General features: G+C 46.0%; 1 protein-coding gene across 2 annotated transcripts in view; it reads right to left on the bottom strand.

Moving 5' to 3' along the window:
* Nucleotides 1-430: 430 nt before the first annotated feature.
* TFDP2 (transcription factor Dp-2) overlaps nt 431-23,081 on the bottom strand; it is a 95,537-nt gene continuing 72,886 nt past the window's right edge. For both annotated transcript variants that reach the window (XM_075338697.1, XM_075338698.1), the window contains 7 exons: nt 21,812-21,974; nt 18,310-18,453; nt 13,734-13,802; nt 10,898-11,049; nt 8,628-8,794; nt 2,753-2,858; nt 431-2,490 (listed from right to left, as the gene is read on the bottom strand). In XM_075338697.1, the coding sequence (XP_075194812.1) occupies nt 2,331-2,490; nt 2,753-2,858; nt 8,628-8,794; nt 10,898-11,049; nt 13,734-13,802; nt 18,310-18,453; nt 21,812-21,974 (961 nt within the window). In that variant the 3' untranslated portion in view covers nt 431-2,330. The remainder of the gene's footprint in view (nt 2,491-2,752; nt 2,859-8,627; nt 8,795-10,897; nt 11,050-13,733; nt 13,803-18,309; nt 18,454-21,811; nt 21,975-23,081) is intronic.

Below are 23,081 nucleotides of genomic sequence, written 5' to 3'. Positions count from 1 at the left end.
ATAGAGCAAACACGCCCTGTGTGAACATAGCCTAACAGTTGACAGGTCAAGAGGTAGGTTTACAACATCCGACTTGCAACATTAAAGAGATTGCCCTGTACTTTTACATCAATGGCCTATCCTTAGGATAGGTGATTAATGTCAGATCATCCGGGGTCCGACACTCCACACCCCCGCCGATCAGCTGTTCTCAGTGCCGGCAGCAGGCAGCCAGAAAAGTTCAGTTTCGGGGCTGCTCCGTCTTTTGATACTAGCCGTAGCCGGGTACTGCACATACGCCTTCTATTGAATATCTAAATAGGAGACAAATGTGCAGGACCGGCAGCAGCCACTAGCTCTGGAACTGCGCATTTCTGCCGCCGCCGGCACCAAGGACAGCTAATCAGCAGGGTGTGGAGTGTCGGACCCTGGCCGATCTGACATTGATGATCTATCTAAGGATAGGCCATCAATCTAAAAGTAGGGGACAAACTCTTTACGCAACCACCGATCGAAAACAATTTTTACCCATTTAATTGCCCGTTTACACAGACAAATCATGGTAAATGATGCGCACTGGACAATCTATAACAAATCGCTCAATGTTTGTAGGCTGACATTGTTCTCGGTAGCACAAGACCTTTTTACACTGGACGATGCTTTACCGAAAACGATGACCGGTAGTGCAGACCAAAAGAATTTCACCCGACGATCAACCGGTTTATTTAGCCGATTGGCAGCCTGTTTAGACTGCAAGATTATTGTGAAGCAAGTGCTCCTAGGAAAGCTCGTTGACATTAATCTTGAAGCATAAATGGATTCTTGTTTTGTAACACTACAGCCCCCTCCTATACCCTGAGGATTATGGTAGGGGTCCTGATGGCATATATATATATATTAAAGAAAAGCAATAAAGTATAGGGCAGGGGCGGACATATTGGTGCAGCATGCACTGCAGCAGAGGGGGCCAGTTTCACCTCCAAAACATCAAGGAGCTTCTGTCATAGCAGAACTATTGGATGGAAAGGGCCCATATACTGTCCTTGCTCAGGGGCCCTTTTCAGTCTGTGTCTGGCACTGGTATAGGGTACTTTCTAAATAAAAACATATGCAGTGGAGCACTTCAATCACTTTTTTTTAGAAATGCTTCATGTAATTAACAAAACTCTAACAGGCACTGGGGTGTACAGATAAGCAACATGAATGGATGACAAATGGGTGCGCCACATGAACTGAACGAGAATCACGCGCTATTGCATGCACGACGCGAATCGGAAAGGTTTTAAAACATATTTTACAGAAAATAAGAATATTATCAGAGTCCTACATTGAGATAGATTCATTTCTATTGTGTACAACTGGTAGAGATAACAATTGTGAATGAACCTTGAATTCTTGGAGGTGCCGCTATCTATCAGAACAGGCTTGGGATACTAAAACCTATGCAGGATTATACTCGCTCCCTACAAATAATGGAGGCAGCCACATTACCTTGGACCAATGTTCACTCGCCCAGGGAAGACCAGATAACTGCCCCCGCTAGTATGTGCGGTAATATATGCAGTGCGGTAATACACATTAAATGGCCTCCAGGATTCAGCATGAGATCATATGCAGCATTTATTACAAGATGGATGAAGCATCCCTTGTAATGTCACTCATTACTCAAAAAAAAAAAAAAAAAAAAAGGGGGGGGGGCGTAAGGATAGGGGGGTTAAATGGTCAGGACATAAAACTGCAAAAAATTTCTTTGACAGCATTCTCGATCACAGTGTTCCCTTTTTCTGTACGTATGGTGCTAGAAATTCTTTGTGTACAGGTCCGGCTCTGTTATAGAAATGTCCCCCGATTTTCTCAATAACTGCAGGAATCCGAACATAGCAGCATCTTTCCCACAGATCGTTGGCAGGCATCGCTTTTAGCTTAGCTGGGTGTTCTGTGTTACTGAAATGGCTTCAAGCTTAAGATAGGAATTTACAAAAGATGCACTATTACTCGAAGTCAGTGAAGTGATCGCTCCGACAGTCTGCAGGTAAAGAAGCGTTCACTCTCGCAGCTCATACAGGTCCGCCAATATACCCTGTGCATAATCCTTGAAGACACGGTGTCTAAAAAGCCAACAATCAAAACAACATTATTGGAGAAAGTGTAGTCACCTCTCAGCTGGCAAAACGCCATCTTGAAATCTGACAGCGTACATGGCGTTTTCTCATTTTAAAAGAAAAAAAAAAAAGAAAAAAAAAAAAAGAAGAAGAACTTTGTTGATCCCGATGTGATCTCCCATCGAAACTACGTTGGAAGACTAATCTATTATCACACTCTCATACATTCTGACGTGTCGCACTTCTGTTTTATTCCAAGGAGGAAGAATCGTCTTCATCGTCTTCGTCATCATCGAACGAACAAGGGGTTTCGCCTCGAGATTCTGTATAGTGGGACGTTCCGGAGCTGGAGTGGTGGCTGCTGCTAGTCAAGGATAGGTCAGTGTCAAAAAATAATCCTGGGTTCACACTGTGGGGGTCGATCACAAAGAAAAAAAAAAGACTGGAGTTATCACAAAGTCGACTACCAGGGGTGTTCAGGATTAGAAAAACATGGCTGCTTTCCAGAAAGAGCCCAACACCTGTATGTGGGTTGAGAGTGGTATTGCACTTTCCAAGCCACACATGTATTCAGGTGACGCCCAGTTTATGGATTTCTAATCCCATACATCCCCATTAAAAATAGATCACTACAATTACATTGTGTCCTGATGATCATGATGTAACCGTACCTGGAGTGTGAGTAAGTAGTACTGCCAGCAGTGTGCACCGCGGAGGCCGTCTGAGATGTGCTAAAAGGAAGTCCTTGGTCTGCCCAAGATGTCCCCGAGGCCATGTCTACAGAACAAAAAAAAAAACTAGCGTCAGCAAAAATAAAATAAAGTACGGTACTTCTATAATCCTGGTTCAACTAAACACAAGTCTAACCAATTTTCGTAATAGCAGTGCCTACAAGACTGAGAATACACTAGTATCTGTTATAATACCGCCTCTACCACTCCATCATACTGAATACACACACACTGCTTATTCCACTTGTTCCCTGGTATTACGTTGTGCCTGGTAGGTCAGCTCATCACACAATTACTTGGGTTATTATCACTCATCTCACTGATACACCCAGTGCCGTTAATAATCAGATGAGGACAGAGGCTTTCATACCCGCCTAACACTTGTGATAGAAGATCTGATTAGGAAGTCCTTGAGAATGACGGAGTGAAGAACACAATGCCATGACACTCAGGAATGAGGTTCTCACAGCGGCAGCTACTCGTTCTGGTAGGTGCCAACCTGCAATTCCCACGTAGTTAAACTGTTGTGAGAAATGGATAACCTTGACCTTGTCCTTGCCGTGTGCACACTGAACATCTGTTGATGGCAGCCATTGCCTCTAGTTGGTTTCAATACCAATACAATATCTGCAGCTCATCCTCCTACTTCACAGAGGTGGACTTTTTAATGAGTGATTATATTCTTCTACTAGTAGTAAGAAGTAGTGGTAAATCCCAGGCAATACTCATATATAAAACCTACTAGCGATATATTCAGAGTATGCCATTACGGTTTCATCAGTGGTGGTCCCACCTCATCAGTGGTGGTCCCACCTCATCAGTGGTGGTCCCACCTCATCAGTTGTGGTCCCACCTCATCAGTGGTGGTCCCACCTCATCAGTGGTGGTCCCACCTCATCAGTGGTGGTCCCATCACTGGGCCTGCGCTGATTGGGATAAAAGGCATGTCTCAGCAAGCCAAGATGGCCAGTGGTGGCTGTATGGATGCTTCTCTCTACAATGATTGGGATTTACAGAAATCACAATTTGGGGATCCCCAATCTCAAAAAATGTAAGGTGTGTGAATATCCACTTCTAAGAACAGCTTTTATATTTTCAACAGAACCTCCCTTGGGTACAAGCTTTAATTTTCAGATTGTTTAAAAATCAAACTACTTAGCCCTCATCTCTTCCAACATGAGGCATCTGGGAGACTTGGAAAGCCCTCAAACATGTTGGATGGTTAGCTGATGCTCCCGAAATATGTGTGTTCAGCCAATGTACATTAAAATTGTATGAGCAGGTTTATTGCCCCTTTGTACAAGCCAATCCTCGGCAATTAAATATCTGTCCATGAGGTATATATGAGCTGATGGGTAGTCGCTAAAGGCCCAGTCACACACAACGACTTACCAGCGATCCCGAAAACGATGCGACCTGATAGGGATCGCTGGTAAGTCGCTGGGAGGTCGCAGGTGAGATGTCACACAGTCAGATCTTACCAGCGATGCAGGAACAATACAGGACGCAGTAGCGACCTGTATAACGATCTCAGCAGTCACTGGGACCCTGTCACACAGTGTCAAACACAGCGATGTGTCCTGTCCAGCAGGACATCGCCTTTGAAGAAAATGGCCTGGACCATTCTGCAATGACTAGCGATCTCACAGCAGGGGCCTGATCGCTGGTAGGTGTCACACATAAGGAGATCGCTAACGGGATCGCTACTGCGTTACAGAAACCGTGACTCAGCTGCGATCTCGCTAGCGATCTCGTTATGTGTGACGGTACCTTTACTTGCCAGATTACAAAAACCAACAAAGATTGTATGAGCATTGATATGATTGTTCTGAGTCAATATGTTCTTGGCAGCACATATTTACCCAGGACGATATGCTGCCAATAATGAGGATTTTTAAGCCTGCTTAAAGAGGACCTATTACTTACTAAAAAAAAATACTTACACACCTTTTAAAAATCCCTGGGCTTCCCTGATTCTACTGCGCTTTTCCATTTTGACCGGCGTCGCTCCATTGTAAAGATATTCACATTTTATGTTGTAGGAGCAAAGTATGTGAAATCTCCGCTTGCAGTTCAACTGGGTGTTTCTTCAGAATTCCATCCCTCCCTCCCCAAGATCAACCACTGAGCTGTGATTGGCAGCTTCTGGGATGGAGGGCATGCCTCAGAGAACAAAAACGATAAATTGCCCTATAACCAGATATTTCACATACTGCGCTCCAAAAGCAACAAGTGTGACTGTCTCTGCAATGGGAATACAAGCTTCTGATGACCTTTGACACATTCAGAGCAGGAATGAATGTGTCACATGGATTTATTACCTTTTTACATCAATTAAGAAATGTGCTCCTGAGAGTATCTGGGGGCATCACAACTCTGGACCAGACCCCAATCAGAGGACAATAAAACTTTCACACTGCTTATCTATGAACTGCTGCAATATTTACTGCTACAACGGTTTGTCCCCTTCCTATACTGATAGTTCTGCTTCAAATAACTTGTCTTATGTACTGCTCCAATCTATTTCCTGTTGTATATAAATATGTGACTCTTCAGATTTTGTTATGCTGAGCCTAAATAGTCTTGAAAGCTTGCTATTCTTACCATTTTTTACGTTAACCATTAAAAAGGTATCAACCACTGAGGACTCAGTTCTTTTAAACATTTTTTTTTTATCTCTACTGGCTAACACGGTACAAAGACATGTTATACCTGTATCTGCAATGGAGAAACTTAGAGCAATACGAAAAAAAGTGACCAAATAAAGGTTTTTTCTAAGGTATCTAACTCCATTTTTTGGATCAATTGCTTTGCTGCGGTCATTGGCGGCCTGTTTAGGTGGGCCGATAGACGGGAATAAGCAACCCTACGATCTCTTGGTCCCCAATAATTGGGTCGTCCAAATGGGCCAAGTAGTCATGGTGAGGCAACTCTTTTAAATCAATAAAGTGCAAATTATTTATATCAAGTGTTTTGTAAAAAGTTTGTCCCTACACCGTCACTATAGGACTGACAGTGCCAGAGGCAGACATCCCATTGGAGCAACCTGTGCGGCCGCAAAAGGGGCCCGAGAAGTAAGGGGGGCCCATTTCTACCTCCAAACAGGTGCTAATTTAGCATTTTTATGCGCTCTTGAACTCTTCTTGCGCAGGGGCCCTTTTCAGTTTGTGTCCGGCAGTGGACAGTACGGTTACACTGATTTTATACGAGGTGTGACTATGCATATTAATGTAATGTGTGTGTCTTGTGGGACAGCGCTCTACATTTAGCAGATAATGGAGTAGTACTCCGTCCAGTAACTGTGAATGGGATTTCCCTTCAGTGTACAGACTGTTCTGAGTGATCAACAGGAAAAGCCCTTTTCATTAAGCAGAGATGGCACCGGGGAGGAAATGAATAGCCCAGTCCCTGTTAATATGCACAGCAAGTCTGCAGCCAGCTCTGCCCCATTATGCAGACAATGCCCAACACTACGGGACCCCCACCACTTAGCGGCTTTGTATTCTGCACTCATGCATCCAAACCCTGCCCCGGCCCACTTAACTTTTTAACTCTTTCAGCATTAGCATAGTAATGGGTTATCTCTATCTGAGAGTATCGCAATCTTGGCTCCTAAATAAGAGATTCCATTAATGTTTAAAGGGCCAGTAACCCCAAGTCTAAAAATATGTATGTACAGTAATATTCCTGAAGGGGAGGTAAATTAAGGAGTATGGTGGCGGACATTTTTCTGAACCTGCAGTCCTTAATTGCAAACCACCAGCTTTGTGGCTGATAAAGGAGAACAATAGAGTAGATTTAATTGCAAAGCAAACCAAGACTTCTTTATAATGAGATGGGGCCTACACTATTGTCTTTGTTGCACAGAAGGTCCTTTCTGAGGAGTTTTCACTTTGCACCTACTATTTGATGTTGAGCAGTTGAGAAAAGTGTCATTTTAACAGCCCCCCACAGTGTGAACAGCGGGGGGGCTGCTATAAGAGACCACATTGAGGAGGCAGAAGGACTTTACAAGTTTGCACCGCAGTCAGTGGAAATATAATCATGTCTTCTGCTGCGGGTTGCATTACAACGTATAGATACGACTCCACCTGCAGAATCCAATACAGCTCAGAGTTTGCAATTTTTGTACCAAGTTGCAAACTTCTAACCACCTCGCCCCCCCCCCCCAAAAAAAAACCCATAGAACCACTTTTTTTGTTTTATATGAATGTATTCCGCCCCCTGCTGTTAGCAATTGTGTAATGGCATCATATCAGTATAGTTTCTTCTTAAGCGGGCTTTACACGCTACAATTTCGCTACAGCGATCTCGTTGGGGTCACGGATTTTGTGACGCACATCCGACCGCTGTAGCAATCTCGTAGTGTGTGACTCCTAGGAACGATTTTGGATCGTTGCAAAAACGTCCAAAATCGCTCCTCGTTGACATGGGGGTCCGCTGCCAGTTATCGCTGCTGTCGAAGGGGCGAAGTTGTTCCTCGTTCCTGCGGCAGTGCACATCGCTACATGTGACGCCGCAGGAACGAGGAACATCTCCTTACCTGCCTCCGGCCACAATGCGGAAGGAAGGAGGTGGGCGGGATGTTACTTCCCGCTCATCTCCGCCCCTCCGCTTTCATTGGGCGACCGCTTAGTGACGTCGCTGTGACGCCGAGCGGACCGCCCCCTTAGAAAGGAGGCAGTACGCCAGTCACAGCGACGTCGCTATGCAGGTAAGTATGTGTGACGTGGGTGCGAGATTTTGTGCGCGACGGGCAGCGATATGCCCGTTTCGCACAAACAATGGGGGTGGGTAGCATGCTAGCGATATCGGGACAAATATCGAAGCGTGTAAAGCTACCCTTAGGCAGCGCGCACATCAGTGGTATTCTGCTGCAATGCCGGATCCCTCAGAAATACAGTGGAATTGCGGCAACGTAAGGTCACATGAGGTCGTATGCAGCCGCGGACGCATGTGACCTTATCTTGACGAGATTCCATTTAACTGTACCACATTTCTGCCGGATCCGGCACTGCGGCAGAATACCGCTGATGTGAAGCCTGCCTAAAGGCCCCGTCACACAAAGAGATAAATCTTTGCCATCTTACAGTGAAATCATGGACATTTTGATCCATTTGTACACAGCCACAAACCTGGCACTGATTGGCCACAATTTCACTGCAACCACAGATCTGCTGCAGATTTATCTCTGCATGTGACAGGGCCTTTAGAGGGGTTCCCCATCAGTGAGCTCTTCTAAGGTGATTTATGACCACAGAACACATGAAAGTACGGCTCATTCAGACTTCAGTGATTTTCTGGTCCAAAAAAAAAATAAATCTGTCCAAGATTCATGAGTGTCATCAGTGTATGGAGCCTCTCAACTCAAATACACAGATGGCAGCACAGAACATTGCCCAATTTTTCACATCTCACACTCGCATCAATATCTGACAGGTCTCCATGCATTTGTGCAGACAACTTGGTCCGAATAAAAAAAGTGGGGCACAAATTACCCCATAGACTATTATTTGTGCAATCTGTGGAGAAAAACAAAAAAAAAAAAAAAAAAAGGAGTACGAGACATGCAAATGAGTGAACGAGCCCTTAAATATGCAGGGAAACAAAGTAAAACGGTGCAAAATTCGTAATGACACCGAAATGCAAAAATGATGTTTAGCCCCAAATACTTGCATTTAAGTTTAAAAAAAAAAAAAAAGCAAAACACAAAATCACAAAACAAGGCCCCAGACCAGAATCGGACAACCTGTTAATAAATGACACACATTGCATACTGGTATAAGCTGCTTACCCTTATAATAGTGTTACCCACCTGTCACATATCCTTCCAAAGCCCTGGGTACAAAAGATTTGGCAAGTTTTAGGTTTTCTGATGTGCATTTTCCAGATTCCAGTCCAAATGACATCCCCATCCTTTTTAGAACCTCAATGTCATCGTGGATTTCAAAGGCGTTATCGAAGTTGAACAGATATTCAAACCTATAAAATAACACACGGCCAAGGATGAAAAGACAAAAAAAAAAAATCCCATAAAACAGCGATCAGGATGAAGTATAAGTGTAGGAAACGTAATGAAATAGTGATCGATAGGCAATAGATAGATAAAGTGTGGGCAACGGTCTTTACTAGTATATAGGCATTCATATATGAGTGCAGATGACAAATATAGCAGTATGAAAATGTGTTTATCTGTGAAGACAGGGCCCACATCCACTCGGGCCGGCAGCAAGCAGCCATCCACTCGGGCCGGCAGCAAGCAGCCATCCACTCGGGCCGGCAGCAAGCAGCCATCCACTCGGGCCGGCAGCAAGCAGCCATCCACTCGGGCCGGCAGCAAGCAGCCATCCACTCGGGCCGGCAGCAAGCAGCCATCCACTCGGGCCGGCAGCAAGCAGCCATCCACTCGGGCCGGCAGCAAGCAGCCATCCACTCGGGCCGGCAGCAAGCAGCCATCCACTCGGGCCGGCAGCAAGCAGCCATCCACTCGGGCCGGCAGCAAGCAGCCATCCACTCGGGCCGGCAGCAAGCAGCCATCCACTCGGGCCGGCAGCAAGCAGCCATCCACTCGGGCCGGCAGCAAGCAGCCATCCACTCGGGCCGGCAGCAAGCAGCCATCCACTCGGGCCGGCAGCAAGCAGCCATCCACTCGGGCCGGCAGCAAGCAGCCATCCACTCGGGCCGGCAGCAAGCAGCCATCCACTCGGGCCGGCAGCAAGCAGCCATCCACTCGGGCCGGCAGCAAGCAGCCATCCACTCGGGCCGGCAGCAAGCAGCCATCCACTCGGGCCGGCAGCAAGCAGCCATCCACTCGGGCCGGCAGCAAGCAGCCATCCACTCGGGCCGGCAGCAAGCAGCCATCCACTCGGGCCGGCAGCAAGCAGCCATCCACTCGGGCCGGCAGCAAGCAGCCATCCACTCGGGCCGGCAGCAAGCAGCCATCCACTCGGGCCGGCAGCAAGCAGCCATCCACTCGGGCCGGCAGCAAGCAGCCATCCACTCGGGCCGGCAGCAAGCAGCCATCCACTCGGGCCGGCAGCAAGCAGCCATCCACTCGGGCCGGCAGCAAGCAGCCATCCACTCGGGCCGGCAGCAAGCAGCCATCCACTCGGGCCGGCAGCAAGCAGCCATCCACTCGGGCCGGCAGCAAGCAGCCATCCACTCGGGCCGGCAGCAAGCAGCCATCCACTCGGGCCGGCAGCAAGCAGCCATCCACTCGGGCCGGCAGCAAGCAGCCATCCACTCGGGCCGGCAGCAAGCAGCCATCCACTCGGGCCGGCAGCAAGCAGCCATCCACTCGGGCCGGCAGCAAGCAGCCATCCACTCGGGCCGGCAGCAAGCAGCCATCCACTCGGGCCGGCAGCAAGCAGCCATCCACTCGGGCCGGCAGCAAGCAGCCATCCACTCGGGCCGGCAGCAAGCAGCCATCCACTCGGGCCGGCAGCAAGCAGCCATCCACTCGGGCCGGCAGCAAGCAGCCATCCACTCGGGCCGGCAGCAAGCAGCCATCCACTCGGGCCGGCAGCAAGCAGCCATCCACTCGGGCCGGCAGCAAGCAGCCATCCACTCGGGCCGGCAGCAAGCAGCCATCCACTCGGGTTGGCAGCAAGCAGCCATCCACTCGGGCCGGCAGCAAGCAGCCATCCATTCGGGCCGGTAGCGAGCAGCCATCCACTCGGGCTGGTAGCGAGCAGCCATCCACTCGGGCCGGTAGCGAGCAGCCATCCACGCGGCCGGTAGCGAGCAGCCATCCACTCGGCCAATAGCAAACACACATCCATTCAGGTGGTTTATGTGCCCAACTTCCTACAGGACTACCTGCAGCCGCCACTAGTGAGCGCTCACAATATACATATTTTGTTCCTTTTTCTAGCTATGTAAATCTAAATGCAGAGAGCGCCCACTACTGGTGGCACCATGCAGGCAAAAATGTATCATTTATCAAGATAAGATAATTCATTATGAAAATAGCCAGGCCTAAATTTGGACTTGTAAACAGGAGTAGACGTCAGCCCAGCTCACTGTGGGGCCCATTCTGAGTGTTGCTCAGCACTGGCGCCAGGAGTAACAGTTCTTTGTACTCACTTGTCACTAGAAATGCTGCAGTCTATGACGGTCCTCTTGCTTGTGTTCACAATGATAAATGGCAGCTTGATGGTGGAGTTTAGGGCGGGAGGCGTTTGATTTAGTTGTTCGTTCTGACGGTTTCTCTGTACAAGGTGCTTAAAGGCGATTTGCTGTGGGAGGGGAGCGAGGAGAGAAAATAATCAGATGAGCTCATGTTCTGGATAAAGCAGTAGTATGTATGAGTGTACACGGTGGTGCAGTGAATAAACTTATAGGGTCTGTCCAGTTTACTTTTTTTTGGTTATATCATAGGCGTATTGTAACAATAACAGCTGAACGTACCTCCTGCCACTCCAGTGCCGGCTCTCCGCTGCTGGCTCTACAATTTGTGGACATGGTTTAAGTCGTGACATCACATCAACATCATGTAACTGCTGCAACCAATCACTGGACTCAATGCTTATATACAATCATCAAACCAATGAGCCCAATGATTGGCTGCAGAGGTCACTTATTGTTGACATGACAAATGGAGGGGTAGGTAATCAGAAACGCACGTTGGCAATCGGTATCTGGTTTGACTAATATCCCTAGTCATGTTACAACACTTGCTAAAAGGACTACAGATAGGTGGCAATTGCAAGATCATGGTGTCTCCTTCCGCACAGACAACTCAAATGGTTTCTCTAAGGAATGTTACCAATAAGACCCCATTCTCTGCAGATCTCTTTAGATAGAACCAGTCCGTCTCCCCCCCCAAGCAGTCTTTTATTGTAATTTTCCCACTTGTAAAGGGATGATGAATTATGTGCTAGTACTATAGGTCACACATAAGGCACATATTGACGAGGGGGAGGAAAATGTTGTAGCTTTTCAGTATAATTACAGACTGCGCGCCGGTCATTCATAATACATTAATGACGGTGTTCAGTTCATATAGGGTATAACAGGAGTTTCCAGGATTTTTTGTAATGTGTGAACACAGCCCAAATAATCATATTGTTAAAAAACAAAAAAGAACAACTAGCGAACTACTAAACGGAGGACAAGCCGGGCATATGAGATTCTGGTATCTGATGAGACTTAACAAATGCTTCCATTGTCACGGGCCTCTGCAGCAGAAGTTGTACGAGTGGCCCTGTGACCAGCAGCTCACATGATGCCCGCCTATATTAACAAACACACACAGGACCCTCAGTGTCTCAATAAGGCAACAAGGGAACACAATGAGCAGACGGGAAGAATAAATAGATGAATACTTCATCTCTGTAACTAGGCAGCTCCGTGCCCGGGGTAGAAGGGCAACTGCTCTTCTCCAGCCTGCAGACAATCCATGCCCAGGTAGAAGGGCAACTGCTCTTCTCCAGCCTGCAGACAATCCATGCCCAGGTAGAAGGGCAACTGCTCTTCTCCAGCCTGCAGACAATCCATGCCCAGGTAGAAGGGTAACTGCTCTTCCCCGGCCTGCAGACAATCCATGCCCAGGTAGAAGGGCAACTGCTCTTCCCCGGCCTGCAGACAATCCATGCCCGGGGTAGAAGGGCAACTGCTCTTCTCCAGCCTGCAGACAATCCATGCCCAGGTAGAAGGGCAACTGCTCTTCCCCGGCCTGCAGATAATCCATGCCCAGGGTAGAAGGGCAACTGCTCTTCTCCAGCCTGCAGACAATCCATGCCCGGGGTAGAAGGGCAACTGCTCTTCTCCAGCCTGCAGACAATCCATGCCCGGGGTAGAAGGGCAACTGCTCTTCCCCGGCCTGCAGACAATCCATGCCCGGGGTAGAAGGGCAACTGCTCTTCCCCGGCGTACAGACAAGCCGTGCCCACGGTAGAAGGGAAACTGCTCTTCGTCGGCCTGCAGACAAGCCATTATAGCCACTGGACAGCAGCATGGCAAACATTCACTGAGAAATGTGATATGGGTGTAGAAAGAGCAAAGGGGTGTAAAAACTGCGCAGCCTCAGATGTTAGGCAGAATAGATCTTATATTAGCACTATTGAAATGGTAAGTGGAGGTCATGTCTTTAATGTGACAGCTCCACCTATAGCTCAGACTCGTTTATATGAAGCTATATGGTAAAGGAACTGTGAAGTCCAATATTATGCAAAATCTTCATCTAAATTAAAAATGTCCTAATAATAAAGAAAATATATAAAATAATAATAATAATAATAATATCCCTCTCTCTCATTATATATATATTATACATATATATATACATATACACATACACACACACACACACACACACACACACACACACACACACACACACACACACACACACACACACACACACACACACTTGGTATTGTCACATCTGCAAAGGTTTGTTCTAGATAAAGAGGAAAAGCCTTTGGCAGTGCTGCAGTCGTGCTGGCATTGATGCTGACCCACAAACTGAATTCTGAAAAAACAATGGCGTTTTTTTTCTTCACCATTTTAATCCCACTTTGAATGGTATTTCAAAACTAGAACTTGGAAGAAAGGGAGGAAGAAAGTAAAAGGACAAAAAATGGCCCAGTCAGGAGAGGGTGAATTCTAGGTCTATGCAGGGGATTGGCCCTTATATATAAAGAAATGCTAAAATTATCTGCACATCTTAGGCATAGAAATGATGGAGAAGACTGGAGGCAGACACTAATGTCTTCATGTTCTAAGCAGAACGCCGTATAGACTAGAAATACTTCTACTTGTGTTCATACGGTGTCACTGGGACATTGTAGGTGCCAAAGTATGGAATATTTTGGATTATAGGATGGACATGGTATAAGTGTATATACTGTAGGTTGAGAACCTTCAGGAAGAATGCCTAAAATAAAAACTACATAATGTGCAGTGAGGGGCGGCGTACCTGTAGCAGCAGTTCTTGGAGCTGGGCACTCTTCTGCTTGATGCGCTCTATCCTCCTCTGCTTCTCCATCTGCAATGCCAAAACCAAGCATGAAAATAAAGGATTTCATCTCTGCCGAAATTATTCCAGAGAGGTGTTTGTACAAAGACCCCGGTTCATTCATAAACGCCATTCATCCAGAGCCATCAAGGACACAACATAATTTGCAATTTTTAAAGGGCCTTTTCATTTGTTGGCCTAGAATAGGTGATCAGTATCAGATTGGTGGGGTGCGGCACTGGGCACCCCGGCCGATAGATAATCATGGTGCTGCACAGCTCTGTAAATTATACAGTGCCGCAACAGGGTACTGCAGATTCACTGCGGCCACTATACCACCGACAAAGCTGTGCTGTGCAGCTCCGCAACTGATCACATCCAGTAACAGCTGATAGGCGGGGGTACTGGGTGTCGTACCCCACCAATCTGGTATGGGTAACCTACCCAAAGAACAGGCCATCAATATAAAAGTACTACACAACCACATTACTGTGTACATGTCAGTTCAGGGGTCTTTTCACCATTTCTGCCCTTTTTTCTTCTATCCTGCAGTTTTCATCAGTTTTTCCCTCTGCAGGCTCAATCTCAGATGTTTTCAGGTGTCTGTGATCTAGTGGGTGGAAGCTATGATATCTTCCATATTATGAGCACATAGAAACAGAGGGAATCCTCCTCTCCTGTCTCTGTGCATCATGCAGACATTATACAGCCGTACGGAGCAGTGTAGCTGTGATTCCAGCACTGATGTGAGATATTCTGCCTCAAGAAAGCAGCAGCACAGGTCCGTGTCTCAGTGCCCGTCTCCGCTGTTTCCTCTGATGCCTCAGTGAGTAGGCACTCTATATTGCTTTCACCAAGATGGATTCTAGCAGTATGTCAGAGTGAATGATGAATAGAAGATGCAGGGGAAGGAGGTGGCTTATAAGTGGATAAAGACACACATTTATCTCATAAGACATGTTACACACTTTCTTATACAGTGGAACCTTGGATTACGAGCATAATTGTTTCCGGGAGTGAGCTCTTAAATCAAGTTACTCTTATCAAAAGCAAAATTTTCCCATAGGAAATAATTGAAACGCAGACAATTCGTTCCACAACCCAAAAATATTTACTGTATTTATACAAACTTATTACAGTAATACAAAATAATGTACTGTATTCATATAAAATTACACTAATACAAAATATTGTACAGTAAAAAACAACCAAAATAAATTAAACTGCCCGTTAGCTTACAATAGAATTGTTGGTGTGCGGGAGGTACAGTATAAGCAATGTGCTATACTGGTTACCAGAAAGAAAGTACAAAAATACTGTATCCACAAATGCAAATTGATAGACATGCTATAGTATATACTGTACTGTACAATGGTATATAGTATACAGTACATATGTACAGAAAATTACCGCCAGAGCGGGTCAGAACGCGGTGAAAGGACAGAACCAGAAGCGTGCACGGTGGGAATTTGGTCTTATTGCAAAGTATTGCTCTTAAACCAAGTTACACATTTGGAAAAAGCTTTGCTTGTCTTGCAAAACGCTCTCAAACCAAGTTACTCTTAATCCAAGGTTCCACTGTATTCTCTTACGCCATTGATGTATAATCGTGACTGTTAAATGTCCTCTGAGCCGAGCTGTGCTGACTCCAGGACTTAAAGAAAATACTCCTCAAAAAACTATTTGCACCCCAGCCCACTATACAAGCATGTAAGGCCCTGTACGCACTGGTTAGAGGTGTTTCTTCAGCAAAATCCGCATCCTCTGACAGAATTCCGCACCTGCGGCAAAAAAAGTGCACCCAAAATCCGCATGCCGTTTTACCGCGGTTTGTTGCGGTTTTTAACCATTATGAATGGGAAAATACAGGGGAAAACTGCAGGTACCTGCGGAAAAGAAGTGACACGCCGCTACTTTTTGCTGCAGAAATTCTGCATTAGAACCTGTAGGGGAAAAAAAAAAAAAAAAACCCGCAGTCTGCGCACAGCATTTTGGCTTTCTCATAGATTGTGCTGGGGAAGGACTGCATGAACTTTATGAACAAAAACCGCACAACAAGCAAAATCTGCGGCAAAACACGCTGTGTACGCACAGGGCCTAATAATTCCACCATTATATGCATATCAGTATGAACATCTCGCAAACATGACACAACCAATAAAGCAAATCATAATGGGATGAGACGCTGCAGAGGACTGGAGCAGGGCTGGAGTTTGGGATGAAGCTTTCATGGTGATAAGTAAAAATAGCTCTGCAGCAAAAAAAAAAAAAAAGACTTCGCTAAGTTCTTACATAATGCAGGCCGAGGCTATGTGGATTGTCATCGCACGTATATTTATGCCCCAGCTCATGCGGGCAGCCATGGTCTGATGAACTGCACTAGTAATGAGCTGCCGAGTCAGCTGCTCCCCACAGCTGGGTACAGGGACCTTAGCTCCGCACATAGCCTGCCTGCAATATACAGACACTGTGTGGATATCACACACCGCGCATCCATGAGCATGCTATCTAGGCTGATATATGCTAGACTGCCAGATAAGACAAATCACCCAAAATAACCCGGGGTTCAGCCTACCATGAGGATTCATTCATTCTGATCTAAGAAAATATGTCAGGCACCTAATTATAGCATTGCCACAATCTGTCTATGCATAACTGGATATAGGACAAGTATATAGAACGAAGCCCCGAGCACAAGCAGAGATACAAAACGTGGGGAGCGGATAGGCCCCTGTGCAAGACTACAGTCCAATGGCTAATAATGCACAATCCCCCTACTTTGCAGGTAGAATAGGGCCCCCTTGACTCTTATGCGGGAGTCACACGAGGCGATCTATCGTGCGATGCATCGTCGGGGTCACGGTTTTCGTGACGCACATCCGGCATCGTTCACAACGTCGTCTCGTGTGACACCTCCGAGCGACGCAAAATCGCTCACAAATCATTGAGTCGTGTACACGTCGCTTATTTTTAAAAAAATTGTTTGTTTATTTGTCATGGCGCCGGTTGTTCATCGTACCAGGGGTAGCACACATCTCACCGTGTGACACCCCGGGAACGATGAACACAGCTCACCTGTGTCCCGCGGCTCCCGCCTGCTATGCGGAAGGAAGGAGGTGGGCGGGATGTTACGTCCCGCTCATCTCCGCCCCTCCGCTTCTATTGGCCGGCCGCTGTGTGAAGTCGCTGGGATGACGAACGTCCCTCCCCCTTCAGGAAGAGGATGTTCGCCGCCCAGAGTGAGGTCCCTCAGCAGGTAAGTACGTGTGACTGCGGTTTAAACGACTTTGTGTGACACGGGCAGCGATTTGCCCATGACGCACAAACGACATGGGCGGGTACGATCGCTCGTGCAATCGCACGATAGATCATGCCGTGTGAAGCCCACTTTAGTCCCTGTGCTGCAGCAATGATATGTCCGCCCCTGTATTACATGTAGTATAGCGGCAGTCTGTGTATATCACGTCACTGGATTGCCTTACACAAAGACAGCGCCATGAAAAGCTACTTTCTTTTCTTGAGTTTGCCATTGTAGATGTTTACAGGAGTTCTCTCACACCCTAAGGGTTTGTGCCCACGATCAGGACCCGCGGTGGGTGCTGGATGCGGCGGGTCCTGACCTTCAGGGCCACGAGTCGCTTGTGCCCACTATCCGGGCTCAGGTAATTGCGGTCTCTCTCTTCTCTTTTCCCTGTGGAGGACACTCGTGTATCCGCAGCAACTAATTGACATGCCGTGGCTCGGAAAGCCAGACTGCATGTCAGTTTACGCTGCAAGCTGCACACTCACAGTGAGTAGGAGATTTCTAGAAATCCCATCCACTGTGCTTGTACTGTACAATGCAGCGTTTTGGATGCAGCTGAAACATGCCGTGTCAAAAACACTGTGAGCCCTGATTGTGGACACGCCGCCTAATAGAGCAAATGAAAACTGTAGGATAAAGGCCCTATTAATAACACCCACTTATGCGGGGGGGGGAGGGGGGGGTCGCTTAGTACTTATTTTTTTTGGAGAGGTTGTAGGGGAGAATTTCAATATTGATGACTTATCAATATCAAATCAATGGGGGTCTGAATCCCGTTACCTCCACTGATCGTCTGCAGAGCCCGGCTCCATACACTGTATAGTGGCTGTGAGTGGTACTGCTGGCTCTCTGCCATGAGAGTATATAGGAAAACTACTTTGCAGTTCTGCCAGAAATTTGGGACTTACTAGTCCGATATTCATGGTCTAATATTGAAGTCCTACAAAATCCCTTTAATTATGGATATGTCCCCCCAACTCCCAGTGTCTAAGACGGCTACCCTGGTAGCTGCACCTTTCCCGCAGTCCACAGACATATTTAGAATTACAGCATGGGATAATAGGAGCACTTCCTAACCCTGGTAGAAACCACAGTCCTTAATAAAGCCATTTTGTAAACGAATTGTATGCAAATCAAAAATATATCAGTAAAGTTTTAATTTTGGACAAATTAATTCTTTAATATGGAAAACATAATTAATTAAAAGAAAATCCATGTACTATACCAGCGTACCTCTAAATTCTCACATTCCTGCACAGAGTTGGACGGCAAACCAATCCACTTTATTTCCTTCTTCTCCTTTGAGATGATATTCATGGCCATTAGTACATTGAGGGCATCATAAACCCGCCGCCTGATGTTCTTCTGGTCATAAGCCTGAATATAAAACCAGGTCATTACTATTACTCCCTGCACACTGGCATCAAGACAAATGAGAAAAGTCAGGATTACAAACAAAGTATTTAATGTACAATTATTAGACCACCAGAATGTTCAAATACCATCCATTAAAAGGGAATCTGTCACCAGGTTTTTACCACCTAATCTGAGAGCTGCATAATGTAGGGGAAGAGATCCTGATTCCAGTGATGTGTTACTTACTGGGCTGCTTAGTGTAGTTTTGATCACTGTATAATCAGCAGTAGATTATCATTACAGGACTACTTGGCATGCTGCAGGTAGTCCAGCATATTCATGAGCTCTGTATAACTGTTAGATCTGCAGCAGATAAAATAGTGATTTTAACAAAATGACAGCAAATAGCTTAGTAAGTGACATCGCTGGAATCAGGGTCTCTGTTTCTACATTATACTGCTCTCAGATGGGGGAGCAAAAACCGGGTGACAGATTCCCTTTAACTAGCCCACACCATTAGCCTGTTTTACAGGAATAAAGGTACTGTCACACATAACGAGATCGCTAGCGAGATCGCAGCTGAGTCACCGTTTTGGTGACGCAGTAGCGATCCCGTTAGCGATCTCGTTATGTGTGACACTTACCAGCGATCAGGCCCCTGCTGTGAGATCTCTAGTCGTTGCAGAATGGTCCAGGTCATTTTCTTCAAAGGCGACGTCCTGCTGGGCAGGACACATCGCTGTGTTTGACACTGTGTGACAGGGTCACAGTGACTGCTGAGATCGTTATACAGGTTACTACTGTGACCTGTATTGTTCCTGCATCGCTGGTAAGATCTGACTGTGTGACATCTCACCTTCGACCTCCCAGCGACTTACCAGCGATCCCTATCAGATCGCATCATTTTCGGGATCGCTGGTAAGTCGTTGTGTGTGACTGGGCCTTAAGTACTGTTTTCCCAAAACAACTACCGTATTTTTCTGACTGTAAAGGTACTGTCACACATAACGAGATCGCTAGCGAGATCGCAGCTGAGTCACCGTCTCACCTGCGACCTCCCAGCGACTTATCTGCGATCCCTATCAGGTCGCATCGTTTTTGGGATCACAGGTAAGTCGTTATGTGTGAAGGTACCTTAAGACACACTTTAATCAAGATAATGTCTTGCTAAAATGTATGTGCGTCTTATAATCCACAGTCAGTAGGGCCAGACCTCCCTGACTGCTTCCTAATCTCAGGGCAGAGCATTCACAAGTGCTGCGCTCCTATCACTGAGATAACTAAGCGGCTGCACAGTTCTCTCCATCTGTGTAATTAATGCTCAGCAGTAGGGACTGAGCTGAGCTCGCTAGCAGGTTAGGAAAAGCTGAGGTCCACCTGAAGGTTAAGAGAATGGATCTTTGGGCACAGGCGGAAGAAAAAGAAATCTGTCACATGTAGAAAGCAAGTTGATTTACACTTAGCAGAAGAGTGTCAGTCTTCCTGACAAAAGCCTCTCTCCTGCATTTTCATTTTCTGTCTGTGCAACATATAGGATACATATATGAGATGCCGTCCTTGTCTGCTCACATTTATGTGTAGCCATAAAGGGAACAGAAAATCAACACAAAACGGCTTGATATAAAAGCTGCAATAGGCATCCTTTATAATGCAGAAATTAGAATTCCTACTAAAATTTACAGGTGGCTAAACTGTGTATAAGGAATTTAAAGGGAATCTGTCACCAGGTTTTTGCTACCTCATCTGAGAGCAGCGTGATTTAAGCAATGAGATCCTGAATCCAACGGTGTTTCACTTAGATTACTGGGTGCAGCCGTTTTGGCACAATTAGGCTATGTGCCCACGCTGCGGATTTTGCCGCGGATTTTCCGAAAATCTGCAGCAGCGGCACTTCCAAGCCATTTCAATGGCATTTTGGAAATGCTGTGTCCATGCTGCGGATTTTTCCGCGGCGGATTTGCCGCGGATTTTGATCCGGAAAAATCTGCAGCATGTCAATTATTGTTGCGGATTTTGGTGCGGATTTTGGCTATAGAATTGGGGGGAAAAAAAATCTGCATCAAAATCCGCGGCAAATCCGCGGCAAAAAAAGGTGCGGATTTGCCGCGAAAGTCGCGGATTTTCATGCAGAAAAATCCGCAGGTACATTCTACCGTGGACACATAGCCTTAGGATTTTTAGATTCAGCCATGTAGCAGAGCTGAGAGAGCTGTCCCGCCCACACCAGGCTCTCTATAGAGATTGTACATTGACAGTGAAGTTTCAATCAGAGGAGGGGGCGTGCTGGACTGCATGAGCATGACTTTGTAGTCTGAACAATAAGTCCTGATGCTTAAACAAACATAGCAAATAAACAACAGATCGGAACTTGACATGACGTGCATGCCTGAATTTTCTGTATTAACCCTTGCGGCATGCTGTCTTCAGCTTACATAGCAAAAACCTGCTGATAGATAGCCTTTAACCCTAGAACGCATACCTGGGGCCTCGCAGGCCTGCTAGGTCATTTGTTTTCTATTGTAGATTGAATTGCTTGCACGTTCTAGGGTTAAGTGGCATAAATGAAGGACCTTAAACACACAAGAAACTAGGGACATCGTTGAATCCACAATAATTTTACTTGTGCTCCTTCTGAAATTTGGAACAAAACAAATCAATGTAAAGTGTATTGGGACATTGTTATGTCACTCTTTGGACATTATATAACGCCCCTTATTTTTTTGGTACAACCCTCCTAATGTATTATTACCACTTTAGAATAATTCATTAACCTCCTCTTTCACCCCAGAGCACCAAGAAAGGAGTCCAACAGTAGATCACCAACAGTCCCCCCCCCCCCCCACCCCCAGGCCACATATTTAGATCACCAGAGTACTTTTACTATTAACATTTTTTTCCTAATTTCTGTTGTCCAAACCTGGGTGCGTCTTATAGCCCCGAAAAATTGGTATATGGTTTGCGGATTTTCAGCAGCCAGTCATCGTTCTTCCTTCCCACTTAGAGGTTTTCCCCTACTTTAATACTTATACTTAATTAGCCCAGGGCCTTGAAAAAGAACCCAAAACATAAAAATACTCCCCTCCTGGCTGCTGACTGTCGGAAGCACCCACTTTATGCCCCAACAGTAGTACACCCATGAAGTATACATTGTAAAGTAGGGAACATGCCCTTTGGTGAATAACTAAAAGAGTGAGGACTTTCTGAATCAGGCGGGCTCCATGTTCTGGGAGGTCCCACCAGTTCAGAGACCAGTGCTCTAAAATGTCCATTCTGAGTGGAGCAATGCCACATCTTACATAAGGGAATGGAGCAAAAGGAATATGGGTTACAAACCAGAAGAAAACAACTAATGGTATTAAATCATGTAGACTTTACTTACAGAATCAGATGGCAACTGTCCAGCAGAGCTGGTGAACTCAGCCACGAGCTCATCTGCCACTTCATTGTAGGACGTGGTCCCTTTGGTCTGAACCTTCTCACAGACCTTCATAGAGAAATGTCGCAGACCCTTCCCACTCTTCTCGCCTCTCTTGCTTCTTTTACTGTGGGTGGAAGGCAACAATTTATACAATACATGGGACCGCTCATTCATTTTCTAAAATATTTTGTGATTTCATAACTAACGGACTGAAAATACAGCAAATCGTATAAGTCTGGAATCTTATAAACCATTATACCCAGAAGACGACTTTGCCAAAATCTAACTTCCCTCTTTAACTTCATATGTACAAACAGATGTTCTTCTTTGTATAGGAAAGTTATACGGTTTTCTAATCTACTACTAACAACTCCTGGTTTTCAAGATCTTTTCAACAATTCAGTCAGTTATAGATCTGTGTCTTGTAACACGACCATCACCGGGACAGATTTTAATGACTATGGTCAATCAATTCGATTTCCTATTCAATGACAGTAAGATCTAGAAAAAAATGGTTGCATACAGTATTTTAAACTTTAATTTTAGGAAAAATAACTGATAGAAAAGAAGACACACAGGTTGCCGAGTGGAGGGGCGGAGATTAGAGCCCGTGACATCACGCCCACCTCCTTAACACGCTCATAATGAGCGGCGGCCGGCAGCAACTGTTTGGAGCGGAAGATTCTGCAGGGCTTATGGAGGAGAGTATGCGGGGTTTTTTTTTGTTTTTTTTTTATAAATTATGACACGTGTTTCTCCGGCGCGTGTCACACGGGACCACATCCACACTACATCCGTGTGGTATGGGCCGTGTGACACCCGTGCTGCCGGAGAACACGTGGACATGTCGGCGTGAGGAACACACAGACACACGTAAGTATGGAATGGACACACGTTCCATTCCAAACTACTTACGTGTGTCCAAACTATTATGAAATCATATGTCCACGTGTGTACGTGAAAAAACTGGCAAACACGTACCGGAGGCACGAACGTGTGACAGAGGCCTAAAGAGGAGCATAATTTAGATTGGAACAGAAACTAAATTCTTTAAGTTTTAAACATTTTCCCTTTTTTTTTCTTTAAAAAAAAAAAGATACCTTCTGACTGATCATATAAAGTAGTTTATATATACACAATCAAGCAATATATGATATATAAAATATGCAATTTAAGCATAATGCATTAAAAATCTACTTCAAAAAAACAACACACACAAGATTAACTCCCA

This window comes from Anomaloglossus baeobatrachus, chromosome 3, assembly GCF_048569485.1.
Source record: "Anomaloglossus baeobatrachus isolate aAnoBae1 chromosome 3, aAnoBae1.hap1, whole genome shotgun sequence".
NCBI classification, from domain to species: Eukaryota; Metazoa; Chordata; class Amphibia; order Anura; family Aromobatidae; genus Anomaloglossus; species Anomaloglossus baeobatrachus.
Note: the sequence above shows the minus strand (reverse complement) of the source record. Positions and strands in the feature narration are given on the sequence as shown.